This window comes from Xyrauchen texanus, chromosome 50 (assembly GCF_025860055.1).
Source record: "Xyrauchen texanus isolate HMW12.3.18 chromosome 50, RBS_HiC_50CHRs, whole genome shotgun sequence".
Classification (NCBI taxonomy): Eukaryota; Metazoa; Chordata; class Actinopteri; order Cypriniformes; family Catostomidae; genus Xyrauchen; species Xyrauchen texanus.
Window position 1 is genome coordinate 18,586,409 of NC_068325.1, and position 26,206 is coordinate 18,612,614.

General features: G+C 38.6%; 1 protein-coding gene across 1 annotated transcript; it reads left to right on the forward strand.

Annotated features, from left to right (window-relative positions):
• On the forward strand, window positions 1-25,948 carry LOC127641347 (parathyroid hormone 2 receptor-like). Its single transcript, XM_052124307.1, has 13 exons — window positions 1-129; window positions 1,125-1,227; window positions 9,718-9,828; window positions 9,906-10,021; window positions 10,246-10,343; window positions 13,227-13,410; window positions 15,079-15,232; window positions 18,501-18,561; window positions 21,410-21,476; window positions 22,026-22,120; window positions 23,839-23,977; window positions 24,486-24,527; window positions 25,001-25,948. The coding sequence occupies exons 1-13, from the start codon at window positions 67-69 to the stop codon at window positions 25,553-25,555; spliced, it is 1,788 nt and encodes a 595-aa protein (XP_051980267.1). The 5' UTR covers window positions 1-66; the 3' UTR covers window positions 25,556-25,948.
• Window positions 25,949-26,206: the final 258 nt, after the last annotated feature.

Genomic DNA, 26,206 nt, shown 5'->3' on the forward strand with positions numbered 1-26,206 from the left:
TGTAAAACCAATAACAGAAGATTCATGAATTGAAGGGATTTGAGTATTTAAGAAGCAGCTATTAAAATGTGGAATATACCTCTGTGGATGTTTGCCCAAGTTTTACTTGGTACTTCAATCAAAGCACAGGTAAGATGATCAAACTATTTGTCACTGTTATATATGTTAGATCTATATATTTATGTGCGGTGATGCATATTGTAAATACATCAAACACATTTATTAATCTGTCATTTGGAGTCATTATGCTTTAAGTATTTTTACTGTATTAAAATTGAGATGTAATTTTGCACAAAAAAGAAAAATCTGTTTTACCTATAACTAGATTATCATAGCCTTCGTGTGAAATGGGAAATTCATATCTCATATATAAGTCAGATGACCAGGAGATAAAAACATTTCATTTAAAAAATAGGATATGCAATATTGCTGCACTCACATTTGGCTGATAATGGGAAGTAAATTATATATGTATACCTGGATTTAGGTATCTATAATTATTAACACAACACATCACTGAGTGACAGAAGGCTGAAGACAGATTTAAATTTTTTTGCACCTTCAAGCAAACAAACATGCAAACCTCCACTGATGCTTTTAATAATGTGCCTCCTGATGTTTTGCAATTAAAGAGATAGTTCAACCAAAAAATTTAATTCTCACATCATTAAATCATCCCCATGCCATCCCAGATGTGTATGACTTTCTTTCTTCTGCAGAACACAAACAACGATTTATGAAGAATATCTCTGCTCTGTAGGTCCATACAATGCATGTGAATGGTGGCCAGAACTTAGAAGCACCAAAAATCACACAAAGGCAGCATAAAAGTAATCCACATGACTCCAGTGGTTTAATCCATGTCTTCTGAAGTGATTTAATGAGTTTTGGGAGAGAACAGACTAAAATATAACTAATTTCTTAATGTAAATCTCCACTTTCACTTTCACATTCTGAATATTGATCTGTTTCTCCACAGGAGAACTCCTATTAAACCACCGGCTACTTTTAGGCTGCCTTTATGTGCTTTTTGGCATTTCAAAGTTCTGGTCACCATTCACTTGCATTGTATGGACATCCGTGCTCAATTGTAACCCATCTCATTTTAGTTTTTTTGTGGACAGCATGTGGATCCAGAGGTGGGATTAACAGCTCAAGAACAAGTTCTTCTGCTGTACGACATCAAACTCCAGTGCCTTCAAAACATCTCTGAACACAACCCTACCGGTAAGACCTTACATTACCAATTTAGTAGTAGCAGTATTAAAAAATGTAATCTATTTAACAAACATATGCAACTAGATGATATCTGGGTTTCTTACGATAACCCCGAATCATTAAGTTTCTGCTTCAAACCATTGTCGCCTTTTAAATGTTGCCTGATAAAAATAATTTAAATCTTTCCTTTTTACTTTAGTGCATAAAACTCCAAAAGTGTCTTTGGGACAAAGTGACTCAATACATATGTGGGGGAGCAGCCCAAATATGTATTGTAACAAAAAGTGCTATAGAAATAAAATTGACTTGACTTACTTGTGGATTTTACCGTCTCCATAACATACATTGTATATATTCACTTCCTCTCTTCATGGTCGCCTCTACGGTTCCGTCTAGAACCAATGTTGTTTTGATGTTCACTAGGAGCTGAGAGGAGCTCATTTGCATAACTTATGTAAATATGGGGGCTGATCAAGATGAAAGTAATTAATTCGGCCTTAAACACACCTGTGTCATAAGTTCATTAGGCGATTAGTTAAAAGCCTTTTAAATATGAATTACACTGTGACATATGAATCTGTTTGGAGCAATGGGTCTCGGCTGGTTTTGCTTTCAGGACCTCAAGTGGCCCAGCACGGTGTCAAAATGGTTGACAAACAAAAATATGTTTTATGTGGTTTCTCAGATAATGTCTATTATCACCAAACCACATGTGAATGAATCTCCTGTCCAACTGCTTCCAGCCTCTCTACTTGCAGTCTTTCTTTAGACAGCCAGCCACATAATTGTCTCTATATCTGTGCACTCATATGTGCTAGGAATTCATGCAACCTCAACATAAATTGGGGTCCAGAAGTCTGAGGCCACTAGAGAAAAATGCTTCTATTTTGCTAGACATTTTGTTTTTAAATTTAGTACATTTTTCATTGCAAATTGTAACATCAGTGAAATATACACAAATGAGCCAAAACATTATGACCACTCACAGGTGAAGCGAATAACGTTGATCATCTCCTAACAAGGTTTGGGTAGATTAAGATTTGGGTAAGCGAACAATCAGTTCTCGTAGTCAACGTGTTGAATGCGGGAGAAATAGGCAGGAGTGAAGACCTGAGTGACTTTGACAAGGGACAAATTGTTATTGCCAGACGACTGGATCAGAGCATCTCTGAAACGGCAAGGCTTGTGGGGTGCTACCGGTCAGCAGTGGTGAGTACCTACCGACAGTGGTCCGAGGAGGGACAAACCACAAACAGGCGACAGGGTGTTGGGCGCCCAAGTCTCATCGATGCATGTCGTCATCGAAGGCTATTGAAACTGGACCTTAGAGCAGTTAAAAAGTTTGCCTGGTCAGATGAGTCTTATTTTCTTTTACATCACATGGACGGCCGTGTACGTGTGCGCACGTTTACCTGGAGAAGTGATGGCACTAGGATGCTCTGTGGGAAGACGGCAAGAGAGGGAGTGTGATGTTCTGGGCAATGTTCTGCAAGGAAACCCTGGGTCCGGCCTTTCACGTGGACGTCAATTTAACACATGCTACCTACCAAAACATTGTTGCAGACCAGGTACACTCTTCATCATAGTAGTGGCCTCTTTCAGCAGGATAATGCGCCCTGCCACACTGCACACATTGTTCAGGAATGGTTTGAGGAACATGTTAAAGAGTTCAAGGTGTTGCCTTGGCCTCCAAATACCCCAGATCTTAATCCGATTGAGCATCTGTGAGATGCGCTGGACCAACAAGTCCAATCCACGGTGGCTCCATCTCGCAATTTACAGGACTTGAAGGATCGGCTGCTAATGTCCTGGTGCCAGATACCACAGGACACCTTCAGGGATCTTTTAGAGTCCATGCATCGGCAGGTCGGTGCTGTTTTGGCGGCACTCAGAGGACCAACGACATATTAGGCAGGTGGTCATAATGTTTTGCTCTTGTTGAGCATTTACTTTCAAAAGCATCGCTATTAACCTGTCCCTTTGCTGCTATAAGAGCTCTGTCTTTCTGAAATAGAAAAGAGACCTCATCAAACTGTCGCCACAAAATTGAAAGCACTTACAGTGAGGGACTTACAATGGAAGTGAATGGAACCAATTTTCCGAGGGTTTAAAGACAGAAACGTGACGCTTATAATTTTATAAAAGCACTTAAGTTAATAAAGTAAATTTTAAGTTAATGCTGTAAAGTTGTTTAAATCGTAATTTTTTACAGTCGTTTTAGGGTTTTAGAGTTCATGGTGTTACGTCGTCATGACAACGGAGTTGTACAATTGGGTACAACTTTTACACAGAGGTTAGTAAGTGATTTTATCACACTAAAACCATGTTAGCACCCATATTGTTCACGTCTTGTGGCTACACTTTTGAAATAGTGAGTATTTTAACGGTGACGGACTGGCCCCATTCACTTTTTTCTTAGTGCCTCACTTTAACCCAGATTCATTGTAGTGAATCGGTTCTTTGGTGAATTAACGGTTAAGAGAATGAACGGTTCAAATAAACGATCCACTGCTGCAACGTTTGCAGCAAATACTCTCAAAGCCTCGCTGCTGACTGTAGCGCGATGATGAATGTGATTTTCATTTGCATGTCCGGAACGTCTTTTAAAACAAAACATTTACTTGCTGCAGCTTTTATTGATTGAATAGGGTTCCCTTGTCACAACATCAATAGTTTTAGCACAATGTGTGGACTTTACAGACAGTCCCTTGAACACCTTGGTCTAAATTATATCAAGGTTTAATGAACGATTAAAATGAACGATTTCGGTGTGACACCATCAGACCGGCTTAAATATCATGTATTGATTCGATATGGGATGCATAATTTACTCTTTAAATACGGGACGATCACGTATTTTACAGGGACGGGTGGTAACCCTAAAATAATTTGTCTTACAGTTTTATTAGGCTATTTGAAATGTATACTTATATTTTAATTTAATGTTGTTAGGTCTTCATTGCTTTAGTAACTGATAAATATTGATTTGACGACTCAGATCCATTATATTATCTGATAGTTAGCCTATAGCTTTATCAATCTTTTCTTCAGATAGCTCCAATGTAATTAGGTCGTTCTGTACCTAACAACTTTTTCAAAAGGGCTTTAAGCTACTTTTAATCGTGAGACGCTTGTAGATTGGAAAGTTGCAGTTTATAGCAACTTCCTCAACAATGACAGTGTGGTGCCGGCTCATGAGTCATCCACTTTCAGAAGCTGACGCACCTCGTTATTGTTTTTCCATCACATTCATCCTGTTTTTCTTCATTTACACATGTTTGTTCTGCCATTATCCATGTGTGGAGTGTTTATATGTGATCAGGCGTTCCAAGTTGAATGCTGATTGGCTCTTGGTGATTCCTAATTAGAGTGCCAAGGCAGGTGCAATATGATATATTCAGAGAAAATGTGACTGTAGAAAAAAACTGTAAGAAAGCCATTTGTAGGTTGATTTTCTATCAAATTGGCATTGCTGTGAGTCTGGTGCTTTTATAATATTTTTCTGTTGTTTGTTCGTTTGAGAGGACTGCGATTGAAACAGAAAGTTTGTTTCCTTAACTTTCCATTGTGAAATGCAGCTGAATTGCGCTGCAATAGTGGGGTTTCCCTCTTCAGTAATTCTCCGGAATTCCATCAGTGGATGAGCAATATAAGCGAATGTGAGGGACCATCGATATTTTACAGTGGTGTGTGTAAATGTAAAAGTATATTTAGTGTATGTGCTTTTCCCACTGTAGTCCCAGACATTCTGAAATCTGTGCGCTGTGTTGACTTGTTGTTGGGCTTCATCCTATGACGGTTGTTCTCTGGTTTGTTCCACGCACATGCATACTCCTCAAAAACCTGTCTAAAATGCTGTTAACGTGTTAACATGGCCACATAAGCCGCATTCTCTGGGAGAAACCCTAGGTGTGTTAAACTGCTTTCTCTTAATCCCTTAAACAGCGTAAGGAAATCAGCGCTCTTGTTTGCATGAAGTTTCTGCCGCAAAAACCCTGTTATAAACCATTTTCTTAAGTGCATTTAAACGTGGTCTGTTGTTTGTCCAACCAACTGTCACGAACGCCTACGAAGGTGCCTCCCCGATCGGCCACCGGAGATCTGACTCACCCGAATACTAATCTTCTCCATAACCCACATACCGGGCTTGATTAATTCACAGCTGTGCCCCATTCATCTCCCTCTATTTAAGCCACGCGCAGTTACACTCACACTGCGGAGTCTTGTTTGTTCCGGCTACACTACTGAGCGTTCTAGTTTACATTTCATATTGATTACCTGTTTATCGACCTTGCTTTCCCTATCGACTACGATTGATTGCTGCCTGCCTACCTGAACTCTCGTCTGCCTCCCCGTACTGCTGTTTGCTGCCTGCCCCGACATTCTGCCTGCCTCACCTCGCTCTCTGCCTGCCTGCGCTTGCCCTGTTCACCCATTGCCTGACCATTGCCCGTTATTCTCTGTGTTTCCAATAAAGACTGCTTATGGATCCCAACTTACCTGAGTCTTTGTTACACCAATGGTCTTATTTGTTGTTGTTTTTCCTTTTTATGAATAGATATTAAGGTTTTGTTCCAGTATGTCACTTAAAACCATTTTTTTTTCCATTACACCAAAAATGAATAGCAGATGTGGGCATCGTCTAAGGTCCGATGTTCTACAAAAGCTTCGAGGCATTTATAAAGGTTCAAATGTAAATCATGATTTGGTAGGCGTGACATCTCGACCAAAGTAGAGAAGGTTACTTTTAAAAAGTATTCTGCAACAAATTACAGAATACATGCTGTAAAATGTAATTTTTAATGTATTCCGTTAGATTACTCAAGGTCAGTAATGTAATCTAAATACTTTGGATTACTTCTTCAGCACTGGAAGATTTTTTTCGCTTGTTTTGACTATAAATAGTTGGTAATTAGAATACAGTTACATTCAAAACGTATTTTGATTACTGAAGAGATTACTTTGCATTTTAATAATTTAATATTTATTCTATTCAGTTGGAAAACATTTATCCATATTAATGATAAAATCCAAGGAGCTTTTGAACAGTGGAGAAACACTTTCTTATTGATTGTTTCATTCATACGAGCACTTTCACACTGTTGTGAGTGAAAAGGTGGATATGAAGAACTTTCCATTGGGAGCTTAATAGAGTCTCTACATCGTTTTTATTACAACTTAACAAAATAATAGTTCAAAACACTTTGACAGATGAAACATATCCAATAAATACGATTACATGCCTTGTCAAATACTAAATCCTGTTACATGTATTCCGTTACTCCCCAACACTGATCTCGACCTAATGATTTTCATCTCAGTACAGCACCCAGCCCCCTGTCTGATGCAACTGTCTATAAAACAAAAGGGAGAGAGAAATCATGGGAGTGCAGAAGCGGCCCGCCACAAAGTGCAGCTTTTACCTGTGTGAAAGCCTGTTGGCACGTCTCCATCCACTGGACCGAGTCTGGAGCTTCCTTTTTCATGAGATCAGTCAGCAGCCTGGTGACATCCGAATAATTAGGCACAAACCTTCGATGATAGCCAGCCAGCCCCAAGAACTGTCTCACCTCCTTTTTGGTCTTGGGCCTCGGGGAGGTCGCAATGGCTGCAGTTTTATCAATTTGGGGTCACACCTGCCCATGACCCAAGTGGAACCCTAGATACTGTACCTCCACCCGCCCAATTGCGCACTTCTTCGGGTTTGCAGTGAGCCCCACTCGTCGCAGTGACCTCAGAACGGCCCCCATATGCTGCAATGTGCCTCTGCCAATCATTACTGTAAATAAGGCTATATTCCAAATAAGCATGGGCATATGCATCGCCCGGTCCGAGGACTCTGTTCATAAGATGTTGAAACGTAGCCAGGGCCCCAAACAAACCGAATGGAAGGGTCACAAATTTCTTCCCATACTACCTTTTTTTTGTGTTCGGGTAACCAGTAGGGCTGATTACATACCACTACCCCTGGGGTTGCCTCGATGTGGTGTTTTATGAGATTAGTGTGGCCGGGGAGAGGCGAGAACAATGCCCTCAACTACACACATTTTCACTTTTTGTAAACAAGATCGAAATTTTATATTTTCCTTTGTATTCTAAAAGCTGTCTTTGTTACCTGTTTACAAAAGCAGAACAATTAATGTAATTAATAATGCATCTTGGCTAATGGAGCCAGTTAGTCATATTGGATAATGTGTGAAAATGTGCAAAAACCCTGCTGCTCATAGAGCCATTATGCTACAAAGGACTGTTCTTGATAATACAAGCGGAAAGTTCATTATAAGAATTTGAGGCATTAAGACCCTGTTACCATGTGTTACCAAATAAACATAATTGCATTAGACATTAGAATAAAAAAGCTCAATGGAGAACCATACATGGACTCTAACACTTTTAATTAGCAATAGGCTTCATTCATGAAACATTTCTGTGTAATTGTAGAGGGATCAATGGAAAGGAGGAGGCGAGAACCGGCTTTTCAATATAAATAATATTTTAATAATAAACTGAAGCACACAAGCATAAACACACATGACGAATATGTACGTAAACTATCTCTCTCTCTCCCGCACAATCCTCTGCAGTCGACCTTTATCCCTCTCGGGAGGCTTGATTAGCCTAATACGGGACCGGGTGTGTAGGAGCACGACCCGGCTCCGCCCTCCGCCCTGCCACAGTAATTAATTCTTAAAGCCATCTAAATACTTTGGATTACTTCTTCAGCACTGGTAGATTTTTTTTCACTTGTTTTGACTATAAAAACTCAGTGAGACAAAATACACATGTTAAAAATACATTCTCTGAAAAACCCAAATATCTTGTTTCTAAAACAAGATCAATCAAACTGATCTTGTTTTAAGGATTTTTAGATATTTTTACAGGAAAACAAATAAATTATTATCAAGAATATGATTTTTGCCCTAATATCAAAGATCTTACTAGAAAAATTATTTTTTTATCCAACGTGAATTTTCTTCATATAAAAACATCATCGTGTGCATGTAAAATGGCTAGAAATAGCATTTTAGCTTAGCGTAAAGCTAACAATTTACACAAGGTTTATTTCTATTTCTTCTGCTCCAAATTTACTTCAAACGTACTTCTCTGTCTGCTCGTATGAATGTAACACATCATAAGAAAGTGTTTCACCGCTGTTCAAATGCACTTTGGATCATTTATATGTATAAATGTTTTCCATCTGAAAGGACTAAATATTAAATGAAACAAATGACAATAAAATGCAAAGCAATCTCTTTAGTAATCAACATACTTTTTGAATGTAACTGTAATCTAATGACCAATTATTTAAATTGTAACTGTAGTGGAATACAGTTACTTATATTTAGCATTTTAAATATGTAATCCCGTTACATGTATTCCGTTACTCCCCAATCCTGTTCGCCGGTAGTGTGACTCTGGCAAATCTTTGGCAACATTGGACAAATTGACGCAAGTTTGCCACAAAGATCATTTGCATGTGAAATGTTCACAGAAATTTTCTGTTGAAAGTGACAATTTTTGTAAGAATGGTTTTACGAACGATTAACAATTTTTTTTTGAATTGGATGTCAAAATTTAATTACATTTTTTTCACGGAAATTTGTTTAGTTTTCACATTCACTGAATGTGAAAAGTTACATAAGAATTATTTTACGAATGATTTACACAAATTTGTTGAATTGAATGTGACAATTTACGTAAAAACAGTTTTATAAACAATTTACACACATTTTTTTTTATTAAATGTCACAAATTTAAGCAAGAATGGTGTAACAATTTTAAAATATTTTTTGTTTAATTTGACAATTTACATAAGAATGATTTTTACAAACGATTTATAAAAATGTGTTGAATTTAATGTGACAATTATGGCAAGTATGGTTTTACAAAGTATATTTACATCGAAATTTGTATGAGGTCCATTACATGCAAAGTATTGGATTGACTTGGAGTATGCTTTGGAAAATGTCATCTAGAGCACATTCAGTAGCTTAAAAGGAAAATTATATTACACAACGGTTGCTCTTTCAAAGCTCACGAGACTCATGTATCAAGTCTCAACTTCGTCTCAGATGTTCTCTTAAAATTCCTTGATAGAAATAAAAATATACACAACTTAGTCAATTGACATACAGTAGGTGGATATCTTACCTCTTGGAAGAATTTTATGAAATAGGGTTCATATTGGCCCTGCGATGGACTGGCGACCTGTCCAGAGTGTCCCTCGCCTTTTGCCCAATGTTAGCTGGGATAGGCTCCAGCCCCCCGCGACCCTGTACACAGGATAAGCGGTTGACGATGGATGGATGGATGGATGGATGGATGGATGGGTTCATATTGAGGTAAAAAATGCTGAGAAACAATTGAGGTGTTAAGTCATCTTATTAATGATTCTGTCCTATCAATGGGAACCTTCATGTCCAGACTCTTGTCAGAGTGTCGTTTGATGAGATTGTGCTTCCAGTAACTGTGATTGTGGTTTACACATTGTGTACACAGATGAGGTCTGTTCTCCTGGATGGGATGGACTGGTTTGCTGGCCTCAAGGTTCCCCAGGAACCGTCAACAAAGTCCCATGTCCCAGCTACGTCTACGACTTCAACCACAATGGTACAATGTAGCAAAAATATGGATTTTTCCAACACAGTATGGATTTCTGGTTAAATGGTTATTTCATGTTCCCGTAGGGTTTGCATACCGTCAGTGTGACTTGAATGGATCATGGGTCTCAGTGGAGAACAGAACTTGGGTCAACTATTCAGACTGCCTACGCTTCCTGGCTCCAGGAATTGGAAAGGGAAAAGTAAGTCTAAATCAGAGAGAGGATATGGCATCTTATTGACTAGTTTTGAAGTTTCAATATCAATGTGGTGCAGTTGAGTCAGTCCATCATTCTTCAAAAATATTTCTTAAGATGTCTAGAAGCAAATCAACCGTCTGAAGTAGCAACTAAAGGTTTGTTGCTGATGATAGTCAGAGCTTGCGTGAAGTAAGAAATGTACTAAAAATATGTTGTCATGTTTCCAGAGAGACTTCTTTGAGCGGCTGCACATCATGTACACGGTTGGCTACGCGGTGTCCTTCAGTTCGCTGCTAGTCGCCATTTTCATCATCGGATATTTCCGGTAATCAAACATTGAGCACGTTTTCTTACCCAGCAGACTTTCCGCCCCACCAAGCAATTTGCAAAACACGCTAATGCCTCCCAGTCTTGATTAAGAAGTTACACAGCATTCAAGAATTCACATGAATAAACTTGTTTCATACTAGTGGCTCCTATTCAAGGATTTTGGAGGGATGATTCAGACCGTCTTTGGCCTTTTGTTTAATGATCTTCAGAAATTAAATTGGCTCAAGAGTTCCCTTAAGAGTTCATTCTATTGCAGATCAGACTGCACCTTGCTTTTTGTAATTGGAGGGGTCTACTAAAGGCCAATCGTGCGATTTGCTGATTCTAACCATTTAAAATTTGTGCTTTTGGAAATCCAATTCACTGTATTTCCGCTCGATTTCAAACTGACCCGGCTCTTTTCACACCCTCAAAAACGGAGATGTCATTAGCAATTGCATCAAGCAAATAAAGCAACAAGTTATAAGCTCTCTACCATGTAAATTCGTTTTTTGTCTTAGCTAGACACCACCGCGTCCACATCGAGCTTAGCCAATCAATCAATCAATTTTATTTCTATAGCACATTTAAAACTACACATGTTGACCAAAGTGCTTTACATTATAGCAAAAACAGATCATATAAATACGTAATATATAAAAAAAAAAAAAAACATAAAATAAGAACCCACATTTAGCACAATTAAAAGCAAGTGAAAAAAGGTGAGACTTCAAATAAGATTTAAAAACATCAACTGATGTTTTCCACAGCCGTGGTGCCGCCACTGAAAAGGCCCGATCTCCCTATAACTTAAGACGGGACTTGGGGATCGTTAAAAATAAACTCTGTGATGACCTTATTAGTCTAGGGAGGAGCCATGCCATGTAAACCCTTAAAAGTAAATAATAAAATCTTAAATTGAATCCTAAATTTGACTGGAAGCCAATGAAGAGATGCTAACACTGGGGATATATTGTTGTGTTTTTTTGTCCCGGTCAACAATCTTGCAGCAGCATTCTGGACTAACTGCAGACGTGACAGTGAAGTTTGAGAAATGCCGCAGAGCAATGAATTGCAGTAATCTAGTCTTGAAGAAATAAAAACATGTATAACAACTTCCATGTCCTTAAAAGATAAACAGGGTTTCAATTTCGCAATGTTTCTTAAATGATAGAAAATACTTCTGACCACAGAACTGATGTGTTTATCAAGCTTTAGATCAGGGTCAAGAATTACTCCAAGATTCTTAACTTTGTCATGTTAAAAGCATTAAAAGCAAAGGAACCTAGATCATTAGTCATGTTTTGGTAGAGCCAGGTGAACCAAACACCATCACTTCAGTTTTTGATTCATTTAGGTGAAGAAAATTAATTGCCATCCACTTTTTGATATCATTTATACAGCAGATAAGAGAATCTAAAGCAGAATTGTCCCCAGGCTTTAAAGGAAAATAAAGCTGGGTATCATCAGCTGTGGCAGCGGGGGCGTGGTCAAGTGCCCGTCCGGGAGAGAAAAGCGGTAAGGGCGCTCACACCTGAGCTAAATTATGTCTAACACCTGTCTCTAATTGCAGTAGCGTGAGGAGAGCGGATAAAAGCCAGCAGCCACAGAGCATCGAGAGAGCCTGACAACAAGGCGTGAATACGTGTGTGTGTGTGTGTGTGTGTGTGTGTGTGTGTGTGTGTTGAAGAAATTGAGTGACAAAAATAAAGCTTACCCCTTAAGCTGACATCTGTTTCCGTCCCTTCCTTGGTCCGCTTTACACTCTCTTTATTTTTGTCACTCAATTTCTTCAACACACACACGTATTCTCTGCCTTGTTGTCAGGCTCTCTCGATGCTCTGTGGCTGCTGGCTTTTATCCGCTCTCCTCACGCTACTGCAATTAGAGACAGGTGTTAGACATAATTTAGCTCAGGTGTGAGCGCCCTTACCGCTTTTCTCTCCCGGACGGGCGCTTGACCACGCCCCCGCTGCCACATCAGCATAACAGTGATAGGAGATATTATACTTTTGACAGATTTGGGCCAAAGGCAGCATGTATAGAGAAAATAAGACTGGGCCCAAAATAGAGCCTTGGGGAACCCCACTGTTAATGGGAGCCGGGGAGGATGAGAAGTCCTCTAGTTCAACTGAGAATGTCCTATCTTTAAGATAAGAGCAGAACCATTTCAGAGCAGTCCCCCGAATCCCTGCCCACTGACTTAAGCGTGATCTATGGTGTCAAACGCGGCGCTGAGGTCAAGAAGAACTAAAACTGCATGACTACCTGAATCAACAGTCAGCAGCAGATCATTTTATACTTTTAAGAGTGCGGACTCTGTGCTGTGTTTTGCTCTAAACCCTGATTGAAATTGATCAAAAATGTTATTTTCAATTAAAAAAGGAGAGAGTTGATGGTAAACAGAACATTTTGTCAGTTGCTTGGTTTCTCTTTCAGTGGCGCCGTGCTAGATACCCCTCCAAAATCCAGCTACATGTATTTTATGCTTCTAACAAGAAAAAACTATTTGTCAATGGGGTAACAAATAAAAACTTGAATTAAAGGGAAAACAAGCTTATTTTTCTTACCCCATTGGCAAATGTTTTTTTCTTGTTCCAAGCATAAATCACACCAAATTTTGTGAGATTTCTTTGAAAACAAGTCTGAATTTCTTATGTCATTCTACTAGTCAAGTACCAAGTACTCTTCTTGTTTTAGTTATTTTTGTTGGAAAATAAGACCAAAATACTGAGTCAGAAAGTCATATGTTGCAGTGCATTAAACATCAAATATCTTCTGATGACCTTATGGTATTACGCATTCCTATTGTAAAACATTCTGTCGTTTTCTCGCTTTCTCTAGCATGTGCGTGCCATAGGTCCATAGGATGAATACTCTCTCTTTGTTTCTCTTTCAGGCGTCTTCACTGCACCAGAAACTACATTCACATGCACCTTTTTGTGTCGTTCATGCTGCGTGCGGTCAGCATCTTTGTTAAAGACAGAGTTGTGTACACTAATGGGGTGTTACAGGAATACGACACCATGCTAATGGACAATATTAGCACTCTGTCAATCTCTACTCTTGACAAGACTCAGTATGTGAGTACGCTGAGGAAACCTCGTTGATAAACCAGCATGAGTTAATCAATGTTTTATTGAAGCTACATTGTGTTAATGATTTTATTATGATTTTAATAAACATTTCTTGCCTGGTCTTCTTTGTACATCAAAGCTTTATCCATTCTTGGTGTGATCTTTGCTACTAATTGTTCCATGAAAAATGCACATTAGTAGTGGTATTCAACTTGACTTGTGGGTTGCAGATCTGTTGTGAAAGGTTCATGGACAGGAAGGACAAAATTCGAATTGCAAATTCACCATTTGTTTTGTGTGGGGAATTATTGGCTAATGATAATTAGGACATTTTGAATTATATTTACACCGATAAGCCAAAATATTATGACCACTCACAGGTGACGTGAATATCGTTGGTCATCTCCTAACAAGGTCACATGTCAAAGTCTGTGTAGATTAGATGATAAGCAAACAATCAGTTCTCGTGTTGAATGCGGGCGAAATGGGCAGGAGTAAAGACCTGAAGCGACTTTAGCAAGGGCCCAATTGTTATGACCAGACGACTGGGTCAGAGCATCTCTGAAACGCCAAGGCTTGTGGGGTGCTCTCGGTCAGCAGTCGTGAGTACCTACAGACAGTGGTACGAGGCGGGACAAACCACAAACTGCCGACAGGGTGTTGGGCGCCCAAGGCTCGTCGATGTGTGAGGGCAACGAAGGCTATCCCGTCTGATCGGAACCGTCAGAAGGTCTACTATGGCACAAGTTACAGAAAATTGTTATGATGGTTACGGGAGGAATGTGTCACAACACACAGTGCATCGCACCCTGCTGCGTATTGGGCTACGTACCCGCAGACCGGTCAGAGTTCATATGATGACCCCTGTCCACTATCGAAAGCACCTACAATGGGCACATGTGCATCTGAACTGGACCTTGGGGCAATTCACCTGATTCGATGAGTTTTTTTTTTACAGTACATCACATGGACGCCATGTACATGTGCGCCGTTTACCTGGGGAAGTGATGGCACCAGGATGCACTGTAGGAAGACGACAATCCGGTGGAGGGAGTGTGATGCTCTGGGCAATGTTCTGCTGGGAAACCCTGGGTCCGGCCATTCGTGTGGACATCGTTTTGAGACATCGTTGCAGATCAGGTACACCCCTTAATGGCAATGGTATTTTCTGATGGTAATGCCTTTTTTCAGCATGATAATACGCCCTGCCACACTGCAGACATTGTTCGGGAATGGTTTGAGGAACGTGATGAAGTGTTCAAGGTGTTGCTCTGGCTTCCAAATTCCCCAGATCTCAATCCGACTGAGCATCTGGGGGATATGCTAATCCAACAAGTCCGATCCATGGCGGCTCCACCTCGCAATTTACAGGATTTGAAGGACCTGCTGCTAATGTCTTGTTGCTTGATACCACAGGACACCTTCTGGGGTCCTGTAGAGTCCATGCCTTGGTGGATTGGCACTGTTTTGTTGGCACTTGGTGGACCAACAGCATATACACCAGGTGGTCACAATGTTTTGGCTTATCACTGTAGATACAGAAATTAAATACACAAACTATAAAGACAATTTAGAATCAGTTGTGATACAGAAATAGAAAGCAATTCTGATTGGTTGAATGCACACGGTTTGAACAATCTCATTGGATGAAGCAAACATTATTTGTATTTTCAGGTTGGCTGTAAGATCACCGTCCTATTCTTCATCTATTTCCTCGCCACCAACTACTACTGGATTCTAGTGGAGGGCCTTTACCTTCACAGTCTTATTTTTATGGCCTTCTTTTCGGACTCCAAATATCTCTGGGGTTTCACCCTCATAGGGTGGGGTAAGTGTGTGTGTTTGCGTTATGGTGGAATTCACTAGAATGAATTGCGTCCTCTAGCACCATTTATGTGAACATGTATGCGCTGTTTTAGCACCCGATGAACAGAACGAATTTTGCAAATCAGGTAAAAGCGCAAATATGCCCCAAAAGTTTTAGTTAACACTCTTTTGCATCAATTGATGAATTACTTCTGCCATGAACACCACCAATGTACACAAACATGCCTTTCAAGCGTAAGTTAGTTTTCAGTGTGCGGTAAAGGCAATGTTGTGAATGAGGCACAATCTAGCATAAGCCTAATTTACATTTAACCATCCTATGGTCTTCATAAATGAGCCCTACCTTTGGTCCTCCTGGTCATTTTTGATCAGAAAGAGCAAATATTTTTTTTTCATGATACACATTGATATACATTTCTTTTTCCCAGAAGTAACATTACAATTATGCACTTCTTTTTTATATACTTTATGCTATTTTTATCTTATTTACATGTAAATTTATCAACATTACCATTAATTTGCATATGAAAACAAGCTAATTTATGCTAAGTTGAAACATTAAGAAAATATTGAAATCATCTTCTGGTGAACAAAATATAAATAACATAACTTGAAAATCCTGTCATGACACTAATAGCCAGTAGATGGCGGCAGTGTTCTATGCAGCCACCTACAGTGTAGCTTATTGTAACCTAATATTATATTTTATCACAAGTTATGCATTTGGAGATATACTGTATTTAAACATGATCAAACTATTATTTGTCAAAGTTTAGCATTTTAAAATAGTCAGTTTTTGCAGTTAAAAGAAATGAACTGCAGAATTGTGAAATTACAGTATAAAACAAAAGAATCAGAGTAAACATTTTGCAATTTAGAAACTTTCTATAGTAAAAAATTTTGCAAACATTTTCAAGTTATTGATGTGAATAGCAATAATGAACAACAATAAATGTATAATTTGAGGCTAATTTATTGGTTTAATTAAAAAAAAAAAAAATGATAGAATCTGTGTAATAGTCTCACCAGTTCATTAGTTTGTGTGAGTGTGTGAGTGAGTGAGAGTGTGAGTGAGTGTGAGTGAGAGTGTGTGAGTGTGTGTGTGTGAGTGAGTGTGTGAGTGTGTGAGTGAGTGAGTGTGTGTGTGTGTGTGTGTGTGAGTGAGTGTGTGAGTGAGTGAGTGAGTGAGTGTGTGTGTGTGTGTGTGAGTGAGTGAGTGAGTGTGTGTGTGTGTGTGTGAGTGAGTGAGTGTGTGAGTGTGGTGAGTGTGAGTGAGTGTGAGTGAGGTGTGTGTGTGTGTGTGAGTGAGTGTGTGAGTGAGTGAGTGTGTGTGTGTGTGTGAGTGAGTGAGTGAGTGTGTGTGTGTGTGTGTGTGAGTGAGTGTGTGAGTGTGTGTGTGAGTGAGTGAGTGTGTGAGTGAGTGAGTGAGTGTGTGTGTGAGTGAGAGTGTGTGTGTGTGTGTTTGTGAGTGAGAGTGTGTGTGTGTGAGTGTGTGTGTATGTGTGTGAGTGAGTGAGTGTGTGAGTGAGTGAGTGTGTGAGTGAGTGTGTGAGTGAGTGAGTGAGTGAGTGAGTGAGTATTGATTTCAGTCAAAAATGAACAAAGTCCATAGTAGGTTGAATTAGTGTTGTTTGCATTAAAACAAATGAATCAAAACACACATTTCAGCACATTTAGCACTTCTTTAAACTATATTAAGGGTGGATAATTTAGAAGATGCACTGAAATATTGCAAACATAAACAGGCACAAGTGTTTTTATGACTTCTCCCCACTATGCTTAGATCAGTTCGTGGTTGATTTTTCTTAATAATGTTTACTTTGCCCTGCCCAGATGTATCCCAACCGATTTCAAACTTGTTATGAAAACAATCTTCCGAGTTTTTTGTTATGTCTGTTTCCAAGAATCAGCTAAAAGATTTTGCTTTCCTTTGAGGCGGTCTCTCTTATTTGAAGCCTTATGTATTCATAGTTTATGTTTGGTGCACAAGACTTGCCAGGCAAGAACAGACATCTTTGAAGTGCTAATACTTCTTAGAAGAGACTTTGTTGTTTTAACAGTTTGAAACTGAACAACAAAGTGTGTGTCTGTAGCCCACACAGGTGTGTTCTGCTTTTGAACAGACCGACAACAGCTGCAATGTCAATGATAATCTGAGTTACTTGAGCAAACAGGGCTCCCGTGACAATGATGTACAGAACGTTGGAAATTATTAATGTGTCATATTAACCAATAATGCGTTATTAATGCTCCTGCCATCAATGTGTTTGTGGTAATATATCATCCTAATGAAAGTTACGTTTTCATATTTAAACCCTCGCAACCATCAGAAGAAAAAAACATTGCTGAAAGGTGTTTGCTGAGGTCTCGTTTGTGCTTTTCTATAATTAATAAAGTTCATATATTTTGGGAGATGCATCATCATTGCTCACTCGGTATGTTTACTTTCAGTTGCATGCAAGACGAATACATTCTTAATGGTGAAGTGTGCGATTTGTACAGTTAAAATACTTTTATACCAGTTTAAAGTCAACCTGAAACATTGCTCACAATCCATTTGACTTCTGTAATACATTTACATATTTTCATTATTCATTTGGCAGACGCTTTTATCCAAAGCGACTTACAGTGCACTTCTTACAGGGACAATCCCCCCGGAGCAACCTGGAGTTAAGTGTCTTGAACCAGCAACCTTCTGATTACCAGTTATGTGCTTTAGACCACTACGCCACCACTCCAATTCTCTAATACGAAATGTTTCAGAGCAAAACATGATTTCACCATAAAAAAGTAGCACGGGAGCTGATTGTTTTGATCTGGGATTGTTAGAATTGTAAAAAGTGTGCGTTACACACATGGTGATCGGAGTGGAGGGGTTAAAATGTGCTTTTAAAATATTAAACCTGACTCCGCAAAACATTGGCTCAACCAATAGCACAAGTTTGGGATAGGACAACCCATTTTTCTGAACAATGAGTGTTGAAGTTGGCAGTAGGAGTGCTTGGGGAAAACTGTTTGAAAATAATAATTATTTGGTCTACTCCGTTGGTGCTGCAAGAGGTGCAGACATAATAATCTTCACCATTTGTTTCAGGGACACTTGAAGCATTTGGAGGCTTTCAATTTGCTCTGATTATAAAACTGGTAATTATAAATAGTGTTGTTCTGGTGGTTTTCTGTCATGCTCTATGAGTGCCTGGCATGCCTCTGGGATTGTATGGTCTATTATAGTTGATAAATCCCGTCAACTTCAATTTGTTTGACTGCAGGTGTGCCAGCTCTCTTCGTGTCAACCTGGGCTGTCGTCAGGGCAACGTTCGCAGATGTGAGGTGAGTTTTTTCCGAAGACACTCTTCCTTCATTCTTCATTATTTTTTCTAAATATAAATTAAAGGTGAAGTGTGACATGTTAAAATGCTTTCTCTTATCTTAACTTAATAACACAGTGACTCTGAGGTGCTTTTAAAAGGGTGTTCTGTTTGAGCACACCGGCCTATGACTGTGTTTTTGTGCCATGTTTAAAATAGCAGAAAAAAAATCTTTGAATTTGAGAATAAATTCTTAACATCATGAAATTAAAGTAGGAATATTTGAAGAATAAATAAAAATTACGAGATTAAAGTTGTAGAATTACAAGATTAGTCGTAACATTACGTCAAATTCTTTAAATATTTTAGAATAATCTCAAAATAGGCATTTTATGAAAATAAAGTTATATGGTCTTGAGAATGAATTCGTCACATTACTAAATGAATGTAGGAATATTTTAAGAATTAATTAAAATTACGAGATTAAAATTGTAGAATTACAAGATTACGACAATCTTTTTAAACGTTTGATAATCTCAAAATAGGCATTTTATGAGAATAAATTCATGAAGTTTCTAGAATAAAATTGTAACATTACAAAATTAAAGGAATTTTTTGAGAATAAATAAAAAGTACAAGATTGAATTAGAGTGAGATTAAAGAATAAAGTTGTACTGTTTCTGGAATAATCTCAAAATAGGCATTTTTTGAGAATAAAGTTATATGGTCTTGAGAATGAATTCGTCACATTACTAAATGAATGTAGGAATATTTTAAGAATTAATTAAAATGACGACATTAAAATTGTAGCATTACGAAATTAATGTCGTAACAGTACAACAAAAAAGTTTGAATTTTTGGGAATAATTTCATAATAGGCATTTTATGAGAATAAAGTCATTAAGTTTTGAGAATATATTTGTAACATTACATGATTAAAGTAGGACTTTTTGAGAATAAATACAAATTCGAAATTAATTTGCAGTATAAAATAAAGTTATGGTCTTGAGAATGAAGTTGTAACATTATTAAATAAAAGTAGGAACATTTTAAGAGTAAATAAAAATTACGAGATTAAGTTGTAGCATTACAAAATTAAAGTAGGGCTTTTTTGAGAATAAAATAAAAAATACTAGATTAAATTGCAGTATAAAATAAAGTTATAAGGTGTTAAGAATGAAGTTGTAATATTAGTAAATTAAAGTAGGAATATTTTAAAAGTAAATAAAAATTATGATATTAAAATCGTAGCATTACAAGTCGTAACAGTATGACAAAAAATGTGTAATGTTTGGGAATAATCTCATAATTGCCATATTATGAGAATAAATTCATAAATTTTTAATTGAGAATTAAAATAGTAAAATTACAAAATTAAAATTGGAATTTTTCCAAGATTAAATTGCAGCATAACATTTAAACAAAACAAGATTTAAGTCACTTTACAAGGATAAAGTCGTAATGTTTTGCATATAATCTCACAATGGGCATTTCATGAAACACAAAGTTATGAAGTCTTGAGAATGAAGTTGTAATATTACTAAATTAAAGTTTTGAGAATATATCAAAAATACTACATTTAATTTGTAGTATAACAAGATTAAAGTAATAATGTTTTTGGGATATTAGGCATTTTATGAGAATAAAGTCATGAAGTATTAAAAGATGTAATGCTATGAAATTGAAAATAGGATTATTTTGAGAATAGTGGTATTACGAGAATAAAGTCGTAAGGCAAGAAACTAAATCATCTACATCTGTTTGTTGCATTGATGAAGCTGCTCTTTTCTTTTGACGACTTTACACAAAGTGACGACTTTGAAATCATAATGCAACAGCTTCATTGTCATAATATTATGACTTTAATCTTGCAATGTAGGAATAGCAGGAAACCGATGGAGTGCGTACTCCAGGTAGGAAATGAGGTTTTGCCCCTAGTGAAGGAGTTCAAGTACCTCGGGGTCTTGTTCACGAGTGAGGGGACAATGGAGCGGGAGGTTGGCCGGAGAATCGGGGCAGCGGGGGCGGTATTGCACTCGCTCTATCGCACCATTGTCACGAAAAGAGAGCTGAGCCGAAAGGCAAAGCTCTCGATCTACCGGTCAGTTTTTGTTACTACCCTCACTTATGGTCATGAAGGCTGGGTCATGACTGAAAGAACTAGGTCGCGAGTACAAGCAGCCGAAATGGACTTCCTCAGAAGGGTGGCGGGCTTCTCCCTTAGAGATAGGGTGAGGAGCTCAGTCATCCGTGAGGAGCTCGGAGTAGAGCCGCTGCTCCTTTGCGTCGAAAGGAGTCAGTTGAGGTGGTTTGGGCTTCTGGTAAGGATGCCCCCTGGCCGCCTCCCTAGGGAGGTGTTTCAGGCACGTCCAGCTGGGAGGAGGCCTCGGGGAAGACCCAGGACTAGGTGGAGAGATTACATCTCCACACTGGCCTGGGAACGCCTCGGGGTCCCCCAGTCAGAGCTGGTTAATGTGGCTCGGGATAGGGAAGTTTGGGGCCCCCTGCTGGAGCAGCTGCCCCCTGGAGCAGCTGCCCCAGTTGCCCCCCGGATAAGCGGTTGAAGATGGATGGATGGATGGATGGATGGATCTTGCAATGTTACGACTTATATCTCATGCTAAAATTCTCAAAATTTGGACTTTATTCTCAAAATATTACTAGTTTAATCTTGTAATGTTATGACTTTATGCATTTAAATCTTTTTTTGTTAACGTGCCACTAAAACGCTGTAATACCAATCCGGGCAAACGTTTGATTAAACTAAAGACTTGATCTTGGGGTGGGACCATCTGATACCATCATTGCACTAGGGTAAACAGTACTTATTGAGAACTTAATTGTACTTAAATTTCATCTCCTTCTCTAAGGTGTTGGGAGTTGAGCGCTGGTAACATAAAATGGATTTACCAAGTTCCCATCTTGACGGCAATTGGGGTGAGTCTGCCATGGCATCCAGTCTGTAGATAGAAACACAGAAACTCTATGATGTCACACAACTTCAAGATGAATCCCATTTTAAAAGAATTCTTAAGAACAATTATCTCAATTATATCCGTATCCTCATTAACCCCCAATTCAACATGTTCTGCAAATGATATGTGCTAAACAGGGGCTGTCAAACTCCTTTTATAGAGCCATTCAAATGGTCGATTTTGAATGGTTGGGCTCTGACTGAATTCAATTGATGGCTTACCATTTGCATAGATATATTTATCTAGTAGATGGGCATTATTCTGATAATTATTGGCTTTCCTTGCTGCATGTCAACAAAACATTTCGCTTAGTCCTTAACACACTTGGATGCATTTGTCCACAAGCGCTCATGACTAACAATTTCAATGGTATATTAATTACAACGTCCAATCAGTGAAATGCAAAAGGAAAAATGGTTCAAACCTGTTGCATTTCCATCTTGCATTTTGTGAAATGAATTCTAATTTAAGAGTTGAAAATGAAAATCATTTCCTTCTGTTTTTCTTGTAGCTCAATTTTATTCTATTTGTAAATATTGTACGAGTTCTGGCCACCAAGATCCGAGAAACAAACGCAGGACGGTACGACACACGTAAACAGTACAGGTGAGTACATGAAATTATTGAACTAATTCATGACCTCATCTATAACGTTCAGTATTAGGTTTGGATAGAGTTTCGCCAGTGAAAATCTAATTCTCAGAGGCAAAGTATAAGTGTTATTGTATAATAAATAGCCTGTTTTATCTTCACCATATTCCAGGTCTATACATGTTCATACGATGGGGTACATACCAACCCATGCTGTTTTTATTTAGTTTTCTGTGATTTTTATGGTTGTTGTCGGCAAGGTGGAGTGTTTGGATATTATTACTGAGATATCCAAAAGAGGACTGTAATTTTCCAGAGAGCGTACAAAAAGCTACAGATGAGAGAGTGTGCAAAAGAGAGAGAGCGTAGGGCTGAGAGATATAACATCTCACTACATGTTATTCTTTATACAGATAGATGCAATATACATGATAAATAATACACATTTAACTAAATCTAAATGTAAATGTATCAGAGGCAGTGCTGGAGGGTATTTTAAACCATCTGGGGTTTAATAACCTGAAGCGAAATTTTAGCAGAGAATGAAAGTCTCTCTGAGGCATTAATGACAACATGGGCGCTTTTCGCTATTAATGAGAGTTGGACTTGTGCTCTGAACTTTAAGTAATTAAGCAATTTACAGCTCAGCATGAGTCTGCTGTTTTCTGTGCGGTCCTCTGCTATCTGTGCCTTCCATAAACCTGGTTTCTTAAATTTTTTGTAAAACAACAAAAAATGTATTTGGAAAGTATTGAATTTGTCCTAGGCCAGCGGTTCTAGAAAATATCTGTCTGTCTGTCACTCTATCTGTCTGTCTGTCACTCTATCTATCTGTCTGTCTGTCTGTCTGTCACTCTATCTATCTGTCTGTCTGTCACTCTATCTGTCTGTCTGTCTGTCTCTCTATCTATCTGTCTGTCTGTCTGTCTCTCTATCTATCTGTCTATCTGTCTGTCTGTCACTCTATCAGTCTGTCTGTCACTCTATCTGTCTGTCTGTCTGTCTCTCTTTCTATCTGTCTATCTGTCTGTCTGTCACTCTATCTATCTGTCTGTCTGTCTGTCACTCTATCTATCTATCTATCTGTCTGTCTGTCACTCTATCTATCTGTCTGTCTGTCTATCTGTCTGTCTGTCACTCTATCTGTCTGTCTGTCTGTCACTCTATCTATCTGTCTGTCTGTCTGTCACTCTATCTATCTGTCTGTCTGTCTGTCTCTATCTATCTGTCTGTCTGTCACTCTATCTGTCTGTCTCTCTATCTATCTGTCTATCTGTCTGTCTATCTGTCTGTCTGTCACTCTATCTGTCTGTCTGTCACTCTATCTGTCTGTCTGTCTCTCTATCTATCTGTCTATCTATCTGTCTGTCTGTCTGTCTGTCACTCTATCTATCTGTCTGTCTGTCTGTCTCTATCTATCTATCTATCTGTCTGTCTGTCACTCTATCTATCTGTCTGTCTATCTGTCTGTCTGTCTCTCTATCTGTCTGTCTGTCTGTCACTCTATCTGTCTGTCTGTCTGTCACTCTATCTATCTGTCTGTCTGTCTGTCACTCTATCTATCTGTCTGTCTATCAATCTGTCTGTTAATCTTTCTGTTGCTCTATCTGTCTGTCTGTTATCTGTCACTCTATCTGTCTTGCTGTTGCTCTGCCGCTTTATCTGTCTATCTGTCACTATCGATATGTCTGTTAATCCATCCATCCATCTATCTAATCTCTGTTTGTGTGCAGGAAGCTGGCTAAGTCCACACTGGTTCTGGTTCTGGTGTTTGGAGTGCACTACATCGTGTTTGTGGGAATGCCGCACACATTCAATGGTCTGGGTTGGGAACTCCGCATGTACTTTGAGCTTTTCTTTAATTCATTCCAGGTGAGTCACATCAGTCTTACTAACCAATCAATTATTCACTGTTTATACACTCAGCAAAATACATAAAACACTTCAATTAATGCGACGTGAAAGGGAACATTTGTGATAACATTGAGTATCATTATAAATAACTGCACTCTTTATCTGTCTCGCAGGTTTCATTTGCTTTTTTTGGCATGACAAAAAACTGCATTTTCATATTTCTAAAGCACAAAAGCGCACAGAAATTTAATTGGTAACAAATGGTAATTTACAAAGTAATTGAAAAAGATCAAATAAAATAAGTATGTTTGTGTGGAGGTATGTGCTTTAGACATGTACATAAAAGTTCTGTGGTGGTACCATAGGACAGTGATTATATCATATGGTACTTTCATACATGGTGCTGAAGGATAAACATATGGTATATGGTATATGATTATTTTACCTCACATTTGTTTGTTTTTGTGTCGTCATAGATCGTCTTCCCACTTATCCTTCTCACAAGTGTTTATTTGTTCTCTTTCAGGGATTTTTTGTGTCCATTATCTACTGTTTCTGCAATGGAGAGGCAAGTAAAAAAACAGCCTTAAACGTATGATAAATGTTGAAAAATATTCAAATGTAAAATACTAATGCTTTAGTAGCAAAATGTCTTGTCCAAGGGATTGTTTAGTTGCAATAAACATTTAAAGACTAAAAGGTAGAGTAGGTAGAGTGTAGGGTCACATGGGGTAACCTTCTCGTGGTCGCTATAAAGTGGTTCGCTCTCAGTGAGGCGCTGAGTTGTGCGTGGATGCCGCGGAGAATAGTGTGAAGCCTCTACACGCGTTATGTCTCTGCGGTAACAAGCTCAACAAGCCATGTGATAAGATGCGCAGATTGACGGTCTCAGACGCGGAGGTAACTGAGATCCTCTCCACTACGATGACTTAGAGCACATTGGGAATTGGGCATTCCAAATTGGGGAGAAAAACAAAAAACAAAGAAAGATTCTCAGAAAGAAAAATTATTTCACACTCATTCCTTTGTATTTTATCCCAGGTCCAGACTGAAATACGTAAGATCTGGCTCCGTTGGACACTTGCATTTGACTGGAAGTGTCCGGTGGATTTCGCGAACTATCGCTACGGGTCGGTTCTGAACAATAGCGGTGTCAGCGTCCAATCCCAGCTGACCTCTGTGACCCGTAGCTCCGCCCTCCTCAACAGCAGAGTGTACCGTTGCACCGGGCGTCCCAGCGTCACCTCGTTTACACACAGCACGCACATACACGCCACCCTGCCCGGGTACGTCTTCAGTAACTCTGACATCGAGAGTCGACCACCTTCTATTCCCGAAGAAATCGAAGAAGACACCAAACACATAGAACACATCACTCTCAAAGAGAATGCAAAAGGAAATGACATCACCGTAAAACAGGAAGTCCTCAGTGTCTGTCTCGAAGAAATCAGACAAAAGCCAAACGATGATGACATCATTAAAAGGGATGATGTCACCCCTCAAGAGAACGCTAAATGCACTGATGAAATCACTTTAAAGGGTTCTTTACTGGTGAAGAACCACAGTTTGGACCAGGAGGATGAGCAAGTGCTCTAAAATTTGTTTAGACTTCGTTAAAGTTCATCAAGACTTCTTTTAAAAATAGTTGCACATGCACTGACGGAAAGCCACACAAAATAAGATACCACACATGCTTTATAATGCATGAAAATCTACTGTTTGTTAGGGAATTGGTTTTCACCTATTTCAAGGCCTTGCGTTCAGAGTCTTGTCTGCCGAGATACATTTTTGTTGACTCTTTGTATTATCACATTGGTGAACAAGATTGCTTTTGTGGATACGTTCGATAACTATGTACTGTATGTGTAAACATGTACTTTGCAATGTGTTACTTCTTTTGCAATATTATTTTGTTTTTTTTAACCATCAAAGTTGTTTGGTCAAGTCGAACAATGGCACCCTAATGAAATAGCTCACAAACTAAGTAGCTGTCAGACTATTCTTACATGTAAATTGTTGCATTTCTCCAAGAATGTTTTTGTAAATGATATACACAGAAATTCATTGTTTTGAGTTCTTCTTTGCAATTCACATATTTGATTAAAACATCAGTTGGACGTTATTTGGCATGAATATGTTACGATTGTACGAAATTTCACATCAAACTATTTTTTTTTACTGTGATAATCTGAAAATGTTTTCTTAAAATATGTTATTTTAATGTATTGTGCATTGCTGTTTCATGTC

Excerpts from the sequence above, each read along its gene's own strand:
- LOC127641347 (XM_052124307.1), top strand. The coding sequence starts at position 67 with ATGTGGAATATACCTCTGTGGATGTTTGCCCAAGTTTTACTTGGTACT. Across the intron at positions 130-1,124 it reads GTACTTCAATCAAAGCACAG|CATGTGGATCCAGAGGTGGG; the intron begins GTAAGATGATCA and ends TTTTGTGGACAG. Across the intron at positions 21,477-22,025 it reads CCATCTTGACGGCAATTGGG|CTCAATTTTATTCTATTTGT; the intron begins GTGAGTCTGCCA and ends TTTTTCTTGTAG.